Genomic DNA, 14,913 nt, shown 5'->3' with positions numbered 1-14,913 from the left:
ATACTTATCTATAACTAAATACAACTATTTAATAGCAAATAATTTGTTTAGTTCTGTCGTGGTTGAAGTTAGAACTCCAAGTGTCAGGTTAGACTCTGCAAGATGAATTTATTGCTCCTGCCTTAGCAGTGTTCTTTAACAGGGCTGTGAAGATTCTCTGAGAGTTCTCTAAAAAAGTGCAGAACCCTATGCTTTGCCATCCTCCAGTAATCCTTGTTTGTTTGACTTTATATATTCTGTGGGATTAACTAGATAACTGCTATCTCCATCTAATATATGTTGGGAAACATTAAACAAATGGGGGAATGGTGCAGAATGTCAACACAGGAACATGTTTGAAAACACTTATTAAAATGCAATCCAAAGGGACAGCTAATACCCATTTGAGGCATTTTTCAAGAACTGATGCCTCAACAGTTTTTCAAAGAATATCTGAGTGTGTTCAAATGTGAGTTGAAGCTCTTTAAAAGGCTTGGAAAAATTGGTGTGATTAGTCCTTGAGAAAAATCATGAATCTTAGAAAGGACATGTTCATTTGGGTGCATGAAATCAGTAGTCACTATGGAAAGTTGAAGCCGAAATACTATTTTCAATGCACCAGTTACTTTTCCATACTGCAAAATTTGCAGTGGTACAGGTTTAGCAAACATTGGGATTGATGACTGTTTTACCATTTTGCTTTATTTCAACTTTGCAGGTTTTGTATAGAATTTTATTGGTTAATGACTAACACTTCTGGGAAACCATTTTTTCAGGTTTATTATCCTGTGAGACATCACTTGGTTCAGCATATGGTTAGTGCCATGCAGAGACTGGGCTTCACTCCCAGTGTTACAATAGAGCAAAGAAAATTAGCTGTGGATCTTGCTGAAGTTGTTATTAAATGGGAATTGCAAAGAATTAAAGACCAGCAGGTAGGAAGTGAAAATAATTGTGTAAAGATTAAACTGTTCCATGGTTGAGTATAGTTTTTTTAACATGCACATTGCTGATATTTCAGCCAGATTCAGATATGGACTCAAGTGCAAGTGGAGAAGGAGCAAGTTCTGCCTCATCTGCTGTTAAAAGAGGATTGTCTGTGGATTCTGGCCAAGAAGTAAAACGCTTCAGGACAGCTACAGGAGCAATAAGTGCTGTAAGGAAAAATCAGAGTTTGTTCAGAGACTCTAAGCAGAGTAGAGTAATTGTTTTTTCCACATAATTCGGAATTCCTGAAACTGAAGGTTTTAGCTATAGAAGATGTTTAAAATATCTGTTCTTGTTGTTTTCCTCCTTCAGTCTTGCTGATGGCTTTTGTGTTTTGTGTGCATGCAGGTGTTTGGACGCAGCCAGTCCTTGCCAGGAGCTGATGCCCTTCTTGCCAAGCCCATTGACAAGCAGCACACAGACACCGTCGTGAATTTCTTGATTAGAATTGCTTGCCAGGTAGTGTGGTTATTCTGATATGCAAATACCAGTGTGGCATTAGCAGCCAAACCCATAAACCCCTCTTTTCACACAGGTGCTTTTAGGCTTGGATTAATCTAGTCTTTCCATACTTGGTTTTCTTGATTCATTTGTATGTCTGGGTGATGCTGCAAAGTGTGCTTGTTCTATTGCCTAGCTAGGTTAAATGACAAGAGCACTTTATCCCAAAATATTTAGAGAGTTTTATAGGGAATGACTGGGATAATGATTGTAGTTTTATTTTCAAAATCCAATACGTGGAATTACTTTCCTGCAGCATGTAGAACTTAAAGCTTTTCACCAAATTCTGAGAGAGTTAACGTTTCTAGAATGGGGAAAATTATCTGGGTTTACCTCAAGGCTGACAAATTTTATGACTTCTGCTCCTGCAGCAGACTCAGCTGGTAAGTAGCATGGGATTTTATATACCACAGTCCATTGCACAAAGTAGATGTGCTCTTAAGTATAAAGATGAATTGAGTAAAGAGCTGCACATGTTTATGGATACCTTGCAAATAGTAAAGACTAACCATCTTGAGTACGTTCAGAGTTGTAGTAATAAAGGATGGGATGAACCTTTTTTTAAATACACCTTTGATGGGTGATTTGGGTTAATTAACGAGCAATTTAGACGCCAGTTCTGCTGTTTACTATTAGTTGTCAGCTTTTTAGGCATTAAATACTATGTGACTGTACTAATAAAACTACTTAAGCTCGTCTGTTTCAGAAATAAGAAATTATATGCTCGCTTGGAATGCATAATAAATGAATGAGTTGGTTCCAAAAGGGTGTCATTTTGTTAACTCTGATTAACTGCTAGGTAAATGATAACTCCAACACTGCTGGATCCCCTGGGGAGCTGCTGTCTCGCCGCTGTGTCAACCTCCTGAAAACAGCTTTGAGGCCAGACATGTGGCCCAAGTCAGAGCTGAAGTTGCAGTGGTTTGATAAACTGCTCATGACTGTGGTAGGTAACATTCTAGTCCTGTAAGCCCTTTAGGTTTCCCTGGCATGTGAGATGATTGAATACTAGTGATATCTGGAGATAGATTTTTTTTTTTTTTTTTTGACAGTATTAATCTTTTTTGTAGTGAAATAGATAAATTAAGTGTGTGAATTGCATCAGTGCTCATATTTGTTGCTTTGCTGACCTTTTTTTAACTAGTGTGCGACATGAGTGAAAATTGCCATTAAAACAGATAATTTAGGTATAATTTACTATCTTAATGATAATTCTTTTACAAAGATGTGTTAGGAATTTTTTGTTCATTCCAAATGTCCTTTCTTCTGTCCTTTAAACTATAACTTACCATAAAATACACTGGTTTAGCTCTTTGCTGAAGGCCTGTCTTTGAAAGATGTTGACAAAGAAATAAAACATAATCCCCTATTGAAAGCATTTCTAACCAGCAAGGTTGCAGACAGATTTCAAACCCTAGGATCACAAAAAACACCAGAAGCAACATACCTGTACCTACTTAATAGCACTGTTATTAACTGCCTGGATTTTTAGAATTTTAAAATTCAGACTTTCTAGAGCCTGGATGTTTAGAATTCTATAGTGTATGACTTATTCAGAAGATTGACCTGAAACATCACTACTGTAGAAACCTCATTCTTAAAGGTTTTAACCTGTTTTATCTGTTTTAACTGATTTTATCTGAATTAAGTCATCTGTTTAATTCTTTTCTCCTACTCACTGCCTTTCTGTATGGTTTCTCTTTAGGAACAGCCCAACCAGGCCAACTTTGCCAACATTTGCACTGGCTTAGAGGTCTTAAGTTTCCTGTTGACTGTGCTTCAGCCCCCTGCAATCCTGAGCAGCTTCAAGCCCCTACAACGAGGGGTAGCAGCTTGTATGACCTGTGGGAACACCAAGGTTCTGAGAGCTGTTCACAGTCTGCTGTCTCGCTTGATGGGCATTTTCCCCACAGAGCCAAGTGAGTGGTGTTTTCTTCCTCCTTTTATCCTTTATTGCTGCATAACTTAAGTAGTTAAGGATGAAGGCACTTTTTGGAATGTGCTAATATTCTGTTTTATGATTCCTGCATTTAATGGTCCATTTTAGCTTGCACTTTCAACCTCTGATTAAAAAAAGAAAAGCTGAAATAAGTAATCATGTGGAATACATCATTATCCATTGACATAAAAAGTTAATAACCTGTGGCTGTCATAACTTTAGTTCAAGAAATGCATGCTATAAATTTAATGCATTTTTGCAATTAGAATTTTTCAGCTTCAGAAGTGAAATTCTTTAGTTGTTAAACTTTGCTGTTTTGCTGAAATAAGGAAGGGAGGTAAAGTGTAAAAAAGAAAGTCAATAGGTAATATGCCGTGTCTTAATAGAAACTAATTTAGATAATCTTCTCTTGGAAAAAAGTTAATCAGTGATGTAAGACTGCTCATCAAACTGAGTTACTCAGAAGTGGTTCACTATTCTAAAAGACATACTGGTGTAATAAAGAGGTTTATGTAAGGGAGGGATCTGCCTGTGTCGCCTTAGTTTGATGCCAGGATAAAACTGCAGTGATGTTTTAGTGACTGTTGTTTACCTGTTCTGTGGAAAATGTCACCAAAAGTAAACTCACCTCTGACCTCTGCAGGTACCTCAAGTGTAGCCTCCAAGTATGAAGAGCTGGAGTGCCTTTATGCTGCAGTTGGGAAGGTTATTTATGAAGGACTGACTAACTACGAGAAAGCCAACAATGCCAACCCTTCCCAGCTGTTTGGTAGGTGTCCCACACCCCTGGCAGCTCTGTGGAAAATGCCCCTGAATGAATAATGTCTCTGTTATGAGCTTCCCTCTTCCACAAGGAAACTGCAATCTGATCTGATGCAGAGGGAGGAAGCTGTGGGAAGCATTTCAAGCTAACTTGTGAGACAAGCTTGGGATGTTATGTCTGTGAAGAAGGGAGTGGAGGGGGTTCATCGTGTTCTGTCTTCTCCCAGGAGCTGGCCTGGGAGCAATTTTTGGAGGTGGGGAACTGCAGATTGGCTAGGTGGAAGCTTTTCATAATCAAAGTGCATAGGAAAAAAGGTGCAGTATTGATATTAGCCAAAAAATAAAGTAAAATTTCTGGAAGAATAGTTCAAGGAATCTGTGTAAACATCCTTACATGTCAATGCCTTTCTCTTTAAGTCTCATTTATCAGCTGATGTAGATAGTGTAGGAAGATTCAGGTATTTATAGATCTTCAATTCTCAGTAATCAAGAAATGACACAAATTTTTTTCTTGAGTGACAAAATCTGAATTTTTAGCAAATACCATTCTGAACAGCTGAAATGTTTTTCTTTTCTTGTTTTTTTTTTGTACTAACTGAACTTCTAGAGAACTCAGCTACTTAATAGAATGACAAAGATATATTGGAATAATAGAGTTTGGCCCAGAACTGGTTGAGTTGGCAATACAGACCTGAAATTGTACAATGTTGGAAAACCTGCTGATTTAAATGGCAAATGTCTTTCACTATTCTCTTCTGTGAGCTGTGTAGATGGTTGTAATTTCACTTTGGGAATTGCCTATTTGTCAGATGTCAGGACATGCTTTACATCAACCTAACCATGAAAGATGTTTCTTACATTTTGTCTGGAGCTCCTTTAAAAGCAGCACCACAATCAAGCTGTCAGGAGGTGCATTTTGTAGTTGTAGTAGTTTGTAATTCTGTGCCTCAGAGGCTGAACTTTGTGGGCCAAATTTTGTGCCCATCTGGGCAAAAAGAAATGAAAACTTTTCTAGGAGCCATTCAATGACCAAAGCATGCTTCTGCAGATATGCTATGGAGATGCATTGAACTAGAAAGTTGCAGTTGGTTTTTATTTTAGTGAGTATAATTTTACAGGATGTGTGGGCTTTTTTTTAAAGAGCGAAGTAGTCAACTTAGTTAACTTTTTCAATCTACAGAAACTGATTTATGAAACTTAATAAAATTTCTGGATTAGAAAACCAAAATTATAATTTAATTTATTTTTAATTACTAAACCCAGGCCTACTCATCCAAAAGTTTTTCTAATTTTTGCTACTGAAAAGATGTTCAACATAGGAATAGTTACATTTTTTAAGGTCTTGGGGAAGTATTTGCCCTCAATTCCTTTCTTCCTGCCCTCCCTTTTCCCCCTTGCTGTTCATCACACACTTATATACAAAACTGTGAAATATTTGGATTAGTGCAAAAGTAACCTTTTAGACTTAGTCCAAGGACTAATTTGAGACTGAAATTTTTTTTTCTTCAAATCTCTCCAGATCTCTAATGTTCGTAACTTGGGTAGTCCTGTGCTTCTTCCATGGCAACTGTCCCTTACCCAGGTCATGCCCAAGAGAAGTTTTAATTCCTGAAGTCTTGTTTTTACCCCTAGGGACTCTGATGATTCTGAAGTCTGCATGCAGCAACAATCCCAGCTACATTGACAGGCTGATCTCGGTTTTCATGCGATCCCTGCAGAAAATGGTCAGGGAACACCTGAACCCACAGGCAACAGCAGGAACAGCAGAAGCCAATACAGGTATCACCTGACATAGTCTGATGATAGTAATGATAGTAATGATGGGAAGTGTATAAACTATTAAAATTTATCTTCATCCTAAAGGGATTTAAATGACTGCAGAGTTTGTGTGCATTATTACTTGTTGAAAAATACTTCAGCCTTAGTGAGTAGTATTACTGAAGTATTGAAAGCTAAAAATTCTCTTAAGAGTTTCAGTTACCTGCTTAATATATGAATTTCAGTATTAGCCCAACCCTTCCAGTGAATGGTTAGTGAAACTTTTGTTGAGCTGCAGCATAAATAGAAATTCTTCAAGGCTTTATAGTGTTGAGGGGAGAGGGGCTGAAATTTTTTGATTGCTCTGTGCTTTCAGTTTTTTTTACTCCTTCCTATTTTATAATATTGGAACAACGGTGTTTGAATAAAGTTGTTGGAGCTGATGCTTTAGTTTTTATCTTAAAATAGAATCTTTTTCAGTCTGTATAATTCTGTCTATCGTCAAATGAATTAGGTCATGAGTCATTGAAAAACTCAGATGTTCTTGTAGAAGAAAATTCAGTGCTAGTAAAGAGCCCTGTAATTTACTAATGAATAAGCTACTGAAGAAAACACTTTTAAAGAATTGCTGCTGTTAGATTCCCAGCCCATACTTTAATTAGGTAAATGAGAACCTTGTAAATTTTATTAACACTGAGAAACAATTGGAAAATTATTAAACTTGAGAGATAAGCAAGTCAGGAAATTAGCTGAACAGAATTAGAGAATTAGCTGCATCACAGACAATTTCTTGCACAAAGTTAATTGTAGTTTTTCAGTATTTGGGGGTATGTAATACCTTTTACTAAAGATTTACAGAAAGGAAAAACAAGCTTGCCTTTAGGATTTTAAATGGATTTGGTTTTGAAAGGACTCATAGAATCATAGAATGGTTTGGGTTAGAAGGAACCTTAAAGATCATCTAATTCCAACCCCCTGCCGTGGGCAGGGATGCCTTCCACTGGACAGTTGCTAAAGCCTCATCCAACCTGGCCTTGGATTCTGTCTTAGTTGCTTAGGAATGTAAAGTAGTTATTCTGAACACATTATTTCTGGGCATGTATTTCCAGGCAGTAGATGATGTTGGTATTTTTAAAATTACAGCATCTTATCTGGAATTTTTTGCTAGGTATTCTATGGATGTATACACAGCTATAATCCTTTTTGGTTTTGGTATTTTTTTTGCTATCCATAGCAGGTACAAGTGAACTGGTAATGCTAAGTTTGGACCTTGTGAAAACTCGCCTGGCTGTGATGAGCATGGAAATGAGGAAAAATTTCATACAAGCTATTCTAACATCTCTCATTGAAAAATCCACTGATGCCAAAATCCTTCGTGCAGTGGTAAAAATAGTGGAGGAGTGGGTGAAAAACAATTCCCCGATGGCAGCTAATCAGGTAAATTGAGTAGATAAAATGATCATTGGTCTCAAATCCTAAATAGCTAGGAGCCACTATTATTCATCAGTTTGGACAATGAGGTTTCTAATGATCTGTTACATATGTTTGGATGCCTTTGATGATGTTTAGACTATTTTCATCCCCTGTGAAAATAGCTGCAGCTATAGATACTTGGCATTTTACAGGCCTATGTTTGGTGTTTGATCTCAAATGCTGTTCTGTGGAGAACTTCCTTTAAAGTAAAAGTTTTAAAATATGCTTCACATTAACCTGGATAGAGAGATTTTTCAGGAGGAAGATGACTAATGCTGGTATAAATTCTGTTGCTCTGTAACTTTTGTGGCCTCCTCAATCTGCCATATTTCTGCTAAAAGTTGAGTACTTGACAGTCTAGTGCTGTACAAAAGAACTTTCACTTTTTATAATAGATATTAAAATTTCATAATCATTGAACAACTTTAACCTATTTTTAGCCACAATTTAAAAATTCTGCAGCATACATTAGAAAGATAAGTGCTTCAGTTATTTTCCTCTTTGAGAACAATGACCTACCAAGCTGTTTTTCAGTGCTTTAGAAGTGAAAGAGTCATATAAAGGATGGCTGAGTTGTAGTTTGAATGTGCTAGGTCTCTGCATGTTTTAAGATGAATTGACAAAATTAATCATGTCTTCTTTTACCACAGACACCTACTCTCCGGGAGAAGTCCATTTTACTGGTGAAAATGATGACTTACATTGAAAAGCGTTTTCCAGAAGACCTTGAATTAAATGCCCAGTTCTTAGACCTTGTTAACTACGTCTATAGGTAATTATAGCAATTAATCATTTATTGCAGCTTATTGGTTCATAATTTGTACCATATATGAACTTTATAACATGTCATCAATCTTATAAGGTCTGAATTAAGGGATATTTATAAGTATTTTTTTCTATATCAATGCAAAATCAGTTCACTTCACTGTGACCACAGTACATATTTATGGAAGGCAATTTGAAAACAGAAGTTCCTTATAAAGGATTTTTATTTTTGACACTGATAAAATGTCTCCACCAGCCCCACTCCTTCCTTTCCCAAGAAGCTAGGGCATCCTTGTAGCTGATTGTATTTTCAGCACTGTGGGGATGGCTGAAATCTGTCTTTTCACATCCATAGGATATAAAGATTTCTTTTTCTGGAAACTTTTTTGTAAATTAGACTTTCAGGAGAGTTACTTTGCTAGGTAGACTTGTGGATTTTGAATCACAATGAAATAATTAAAATAGTCACCTTATCAACAAATGCCAGGTATTTAAAGGTGTGCTGCTGCTTCACATTGTTTTGCAGTCAGTTTGCTTCTGTACTCTGGTGGTTCACTGTGCAAAGCCTTCTTGTGCACATGGTGCTCAGAAGTTTTTATCAATCAGTAACATTTGTCATTTCAAGCAGAATACTGATGTGGCTCAGTGTTTCACAACTATGATAAGATTTTATCCCGAAAGAGTATTTCTGATAGTTCTGGGGCAGTTTTCTAACAAGCAGCAATATTTTCTTTGCTGTTTCTCTCAAAAACCACACCTGGACTTTTGCCACCTGTGAGCTTTTACAGTTGTCACCTCTTTGGGTTCTTAGTACGTTACACAAAACCTAGTACTCTTTCTAATGGCTCTGTTATTTCATCTTTATTCATTTTAGGGATGAGAACCTTTCTGGGAGTGAGCTCACAGCTAAACTGGAGCCAGCATTTCTCTCTGGTTTGCGCTGTGCTCAGCCACTCATCCGAGCCAAGTTCTTTGAGGTGTTTGACAATTCCATGAAACGCCGTGTTTATGAGCGCTTGCTTTATGTCACCTGCTCCCAAAACTGGGAAGCAATGGGAAATCACTTCTGGATAAAGCAGTGTATTGAGGTAGGGAAGTTACTTGTGTCAGAGATACAATTAGAAATATGTTTTATTCCTCATTTTTCTTGTAAGTGCATTATGTGATTTGTGTGTTGTAGTGTGTGTTGTCTGTATCAAAGCTGAAAATACCAAGTCTGCTGTCTCAGCTCCTGTGGTGCTTAAAAAGATATACAATGTCTAAACAGTGGAATGCTGATGCTTGGAAAGTGGCTTTAATATATATATGTTTAAAATCTATTTTCTCTGCCAAAAGCTTAATGACCAGGTTAATACCTGTTAGGAAAAACAGTCTCTTACAATTGCTAATGATTATAAAAAAACCCCATGAATTGTTATAGAAGACTTCAAGAGAAGTGTTAAAGCTGGAGTATCTGCTCTAGCAGTATGACAGCTGTTAGGTGGGATTGCATTGAAATGAAATTGCATCTTTGCTTGGTTTATTTGAAATAAAATGGGACAAAACTTGTATTTTTAGTAATTTGCCTGTTGAAGAATTAATTTAAAGTGGCGGTGAGCATTTTTTTAGGGTAACAGAGTCTGTATTTATTAGCAGATTGAGGGCACTTAATACATGTGTTAAAAAGTACAAAATACAGACTTAAGGCAGAGGAGATTCTATTAATAAAGGTCATAAATAGGCCTTAAATTTACTGTTGCAGTTTTTAGCTTGTTTTTAAATATTAAACCATAGTCACATTTTCTTCGAAATACTGCAGTAAAATGTATGTTTGAAAAATGTTGTTCCTTTTTGCTGTGGCAGCTGCTGTTGGCAGTGTGTGAGAGGAACACCACGATTGGCACCAGCTGCCAGGGGGCCATGCTGCCCTCCATCACCAATGTCATCAACCTTGCCGACAGTCACGACAGGGCTGCCTTCGCCATGGTGACACACGTCAAGCAGGAGCCTCGGGAAAGGGAGAACAGTGAATCCAAAGAGGAGGTAACTGACAGGAAATACTGGGGGAAAAGCAATCTCTTTGGAATATGGCTCTCCCTAGTTTGCCCCTGATGATTGCAGAATGTGTGATGGAGATGATGTGTGTACATTGTTGGTGTCTCTGGTGTTTTAAGCAGGCATGGGTTTCTCAGAACTCTCATTCATCTAGCTTTACTTCAGCACTCTAAGCAATTACATGTGTAAATCTAAAGAAGGAGCAGAAACAGTGAGGGCTGAACTAAGTTGATGAGGAGAGGGTGTCTTGTATTGTGGAAAAAAACCAAAAGTACATAGAAGATATCTGTTTATTTACTGAGTTGTTTACTTCTGGCCAGGATGTTGAAATAGACATTGAATTGGCTCCAGGAGATCAGACCAGCACTCCCAAAACCAAGGAACTTTCAGAGAAGGACATTGGCAACCAGCTGCACATGCTGACCAACCGGCATGACAAATTCCTCGACTCCCTGCGGGAAGTGAAGGTTGGTGCAGGTTGTTGGTGACAAACCAATTTAGTACTGAAATCTTTAAACTGATCTGAGGTGGTTTTTTTTTCTTTTTCCATCTCATACTTCTGGGTTTTTAGCTGAGTTTACTTACATAAACATCTCTTTTAATCTGTCATTTCTTATTTGCATATAGTAGAAAATTCCTAAGCCTTCACTTCATCACTAGTTATTACTGTATCCCTTTCCAACAAAATTAAATTCCATCCTCCTTCACTTGTAGGTGTATTTTAATAGTTCAGTTCAGGAAATAGTGATGGCGAACACATGGTGTAGGATAAAAAACATGTATCAGCATCTTACGACTAAATAATTTCTAAGAAAATAATTTTAGCTGAAAGCTATGTTTAAATAACTCCACACTAGTAACAGCTCTATCCAATTAACCTGATTATTCCTATTATGAAAGATAATCAACATCTTTCCTTTTTCCTTCTTTTTTTTTTTGATGGTTACAATAATGAATCAGAGTCTTGATCAACATGAAAATAGGATTAATTTCTTCTTGCAAGTTTATATTGCTAAAGGAAACATATTTTTGTTGAAAAGACATTTGCATTACTACTTAAACAACTGAATGACTGCATTGTTTTGCCACAGTATTAATTTATTTTCCTATTTATATACATCTTTTCCAGACGGGAGCATTGCTGAGTGCCTTTGTTCAATTATGTCACATTTCCACACCTTTGGCAGAGAAGACTTGGATTCAGCTTTTTTCACGACTTTGGAAAATCTTGTCTGACAGACAGCAACATGTGAGAACCTCTCTCTCCCACTTGCAGATTCCTCTTTGTAAATGACTGCTGTTCCAGGAAAATGTATTTGTGTGGTGACTTTGTTCCCTTGCTTTGAGAAATTTGCCATTCTTAGACTGGTGAATACTGTATACCTGTATCAATACATCTTTTGAAAGAAATAGGGCCTTTCTTTTTACAAAGAGAAATGTACTTATCAAATGTTCTCTTTGCTAAAGAGATTTTAAATCTGATTTCTCTGATTGAAGAATCTGAACAGACAGATAACTATTGTGCTTTTTTCTTCTAGGCTCTAGCTGGTGAAATAAGCCCTTTCTTGTGCAGTGGTAGCCACCAGGTGCAGCGAGATTGCCAGCCAAGTGCCCTGAACTGCTTTGTGGAAGCAATGTCACAGTGTGTTCCTCCCATTCCCATCAGACCTTGTGTCTTGAAGTACTTGGGGAAAACTCACAACCTCTGGTTTCGTTCTACACTGATGCTGGAACATCAAGCCTTTGAAAAAGGACTGAGTCTGCAGATTAAGCCTAAACAGACAACTGAATTTTATGAGCAGGAAAGCATAACTCCTCCTCAACAGGTAGTGCTACATTTATTGGAATACCTTATGAAATATGAAGAGAAAAACCTAACACTGACAAGTCCTCCACTAAGTCATATCCCCAGATGTTGCATTTATGTATATTTTAAATACCTCTATGAGCAGTGACTCTGCTATTGCCCAGGGCAGCCTGTCCCAGTGCTTTACAACCCTTCCAGTGAAGGCATATTTCATAACACCAAATCTGAACCTCCCCTGGTACAACTTGAAGCTGTTTCCTCTTGCCCTGTTGTATTACTGACTTGTTGAAAAATTTTGTTGTCTATTATTCGATCTGTTTTATGGAAGACAGGCAAGAGACAGTGAACAAGCCTTAGGAATTTTTTGTCATGCAGTGGTGTTGTTTTCAATACTGGATTGTTACTAATTGCTTGCCTTCTAGAGTTTTAAAGAGAGTTTTAATTACAAGCACTTCCCTATTTCTGTGTCTCTCTCAGTGTAGAACATGGGGGTTTGAAATCTACTATGCTTTATAAGGACAGCTTGACTGTGGAGAAATATCTGTGCTTAACTTTGTAGGAAATCCTGGATTCCCTTGCTGAGCTCTACTCCTTGTTACAAGAAGAGGATATGTGGGCTGGGCTGTGGCAGAAACGCTGCAAATTCCCAGAGACAGCAACAGCCATTGCCTATGAACAGCATGGCTTTTTTGAACAGGTACAGCCTTGATTTTAGAAATTATTTGAGTAGTTCTATTGTCAGGATGAATATTCTGGTCAGCAAGAAAAAACTCTGAGTATTAATTATTAACTTCAGTCTTCTAAAATAGAAAGTGCCATGGCTTCCCTACTGTCTGCAGCAGTAGTTTAAGGTCATGTGATACCTGAAGTAAGGTGAAATTTTTGTGCACACTAATCAGATTTTCATGATAGTTGTAAAGCTGCCAATAATGATTATATTCAGGAATGAGTTTAACACACTTTTTTTTTTTTTAATTTATGAAGCTTTTTGTTACCACTTTTTTTTGAAAAGAAAAGAGTGTTGGGTTATTGTGTATATAGCAGATGGAAACATGGAATGGTTGAATTTTCTTTAGGCACAAGAAACTTACGAAAAAGCAATGGAGAAGGCTAAAAAAGAGCACGAAAGGAACAATGCTTCCCCTTCCATCTTTCCTGAGTATCAGCTCTGGGAAGACCACTGGATTCGGTAAGACTTGAAAGCTGATGTAGAACAAATATTTTACCTTGCAATAAAAGCAAAATACCCTACTGTTGGCTTAAAGCATTAGTTACAAGAATAAACTTATCTCAGGACTTAACTCAGATACAGGGAAAACTTAAGGGAATAAAAAAAGCTATTTTGTATTCCCTTAACAGAGCCTCAGAAGTGATATGCTTGAATTGCTGTAAAAATGTAATTTGCTATTGGTGGAAGCAGACTTGAGCTAAAATTTGTTTTTTCTATTTAATATGGTTGTTCTGGGAGACACAAAATGCAGCTCTTCCCTGTTCACAGATTTCTGTATTATAACTGGTAATAAATAAATAAAAAAAAAATAGTCTTCCCATCTGGATAAAACTTCTGCAGTGCTTGCAAAGCTGTTTGTAGACAAACAAATATGCAGATAATATTGTGATACACAACATTTATTGTCACTTTTATTGAAGTTTTTAGGGTTTTTTGTAACCAAATTGACATTGTATTTGATTTCCTTAGTTGCTCAAAGGAGCTGAACCAGTGGGAGCCTTTGACAGAATATGGGCAATCAAAAGGTCACATAAATCCTTACCTGGTGTTGAAGTGTGCATGGAGGGTCTCAAACTGGATTGCTATGAAGGAGGCTCTGGTGCAGGTGAGTGAGGGGTTTTTGTGCTAATGTTCAGTTTCTTCTCATCCTGTTTTGGGTGTCTTCATCCCAACTGTTTTAAGAATCATCCCATGACAATAAACTGGTGGTTATTGTTCTTGAGGCTGCTTTAAACTGCCAGGCTGTATGGACTTCTTGGGGCAAATGGCAGATTTCTGTTGGAGTTGCCAGTAGATTGTCTAGAATGTCTTTTTTTTTTAGCCTTGTATATGATGTCACTAATCTATAGAAGATGGAAAGCATGGGGGTTTTTTGTGTTTTGATTTGGTTTTTCTTTGGTTTGTTTTTTCTGTTTTGTTTTAATTTTAAGGAAATATATCCTCTTTTCATGGTAGGTAGGGTTGTTCATCTATGATGAGTTAATTTAGAAACATTAACCAGATGTAAAACTGAAATCTAAAAAGTGAGAATACTGCATTAAATCACAGGTGGAAAGGAGCTTGCAGATCTTCCTTGCACTGTTGCTATACAGTGTGACATTGCTGGAATTACTCTGCTAAAGATGCAGAATTTGCAATAAAGGGGTGAAGTACATATTTAAAATACAATGTGAAACCAAATTTCTAAGTAGCAAACTGCATATGCAACAAAAATTCTTATCGGTGCTGTTTACATTGTAATTAATTTGTTTTGTTCTAATAAACACTTGGTATTTTGTGTCCTATTTAAGTATGCAATGTCAGAGGCTAAGTATAGAAATACTGTATGAGAAACCTTTAAAACCTAAAATAAGAACTGTGTTATACAGTATATTATAAACCTTGGGCTTGGACAGAATGAAATAGATCATGTCTGACAGGTTCTGGGTTTGGACAATTGCAAGTTGAGTGGAAGTGACAGCCCTGAGTAAGTGCTGATATGCTTTAGCTGCACTTACATTAAATGAGGTATTTTCAGTAATGAGACATTTACTAAATGACTAAGGAGAAGATGCTACTGAAACCATAAATGGAGCCTTTGTGACTCTACTCAGGTTCTTGTAAAAGTGTCAGGACATGTTTGCATAAATATTAGGATCTGAAAGAATAATTGATTCTATGCTGCTCTACTCACTACTC

At 37.0% G+C, this 14,913-nt stretch overlaps 1 protein-coding gene across 2 annotated transcripts in view; it reads left to right on the top strand.

Moving 5' to 3' along the window:
• Positions 1-14,913, top strand: part of TRRAP (transformation/transcription domain associated protein) — a 75,474-nt gene that overhangs the window by 34,389 nt on the left and 26,172 nt on the right. For both annotated transcript variants that reach the window (XM_085074636.1, XM_085074637.1), the window contains 17 exons: positions 756-914; positions 1,001-1,135; positions 1,315-1,425; positions 2,267-2,413; positions 3,173-3,386; positions 4,050-4,175; positions 5,801-5,947; positions 7,161-7,363; positions 8,050-8,171; positions 9,039-9,252; positions 10,007-10,186; positions 10,519-10,665; positions 11,328-11,447; positions 11,737-12,024; positions 12,565-12,702; positions 13,082-13,194; positions 13,705-13,840. In XM_085074636.1, coding sequence (XP_084930762.1) covers positions 756-914; positions 1,001-1,135; positions 1,315-1,425; positions 2,267-2,413; positions 3,173-3,386; positions 4,050-4,175; positions 5,801-5,947; positions 7,161-7,363; positions 8,050-8,171; positions 9,039-9,252; positions 10,007-10,186; positions 10,519-10,665; positions 11,328-11,447; positions 11,737-12,024; positions 12,565-12,702; positions 13,082-13,194; positions 13,705-13,840 — 2,700 coding nt within the window. The remainder of the gene's footprint in view (positions 1-755; positions 915-1,000; positions 1,136-1,314; positions 1,426-2,266; positions 2,414-3,172; positions 3,387-4,049; positions 4,176-5,800; positions 5,948-7,160; positions 7,364-8,049; positions 8,172-9,038; positions 9,253-10,006; positions 10,187-10,518; positions 10,666-11,327; positions 11,448-11,736; positions 12,025-12,564; positions 12,703-13,081; positions 13,195-13,704; positions 13,841-14,913) is intronic.

Source organism: Lichenostomus cassidix, chromosome 14 (genome assembly GCF_008360975.1).
Source record: "Lichenostomus cassidix isolate B80296 chromosome 14, HeHo_3.0, whole genome shotgun sequence".
NCBI classification, from domain to species: Eukaryota; Metazoa; Chordata; class Aves; order Passeriformes; family Meliphagidae; genus Lichenostomus; species Lichenostomus cassidix.
Note: the sequence above shows the minus strand (reverse complement) of the source record. Positions and strands in the feature narration are given on the sequence as shown.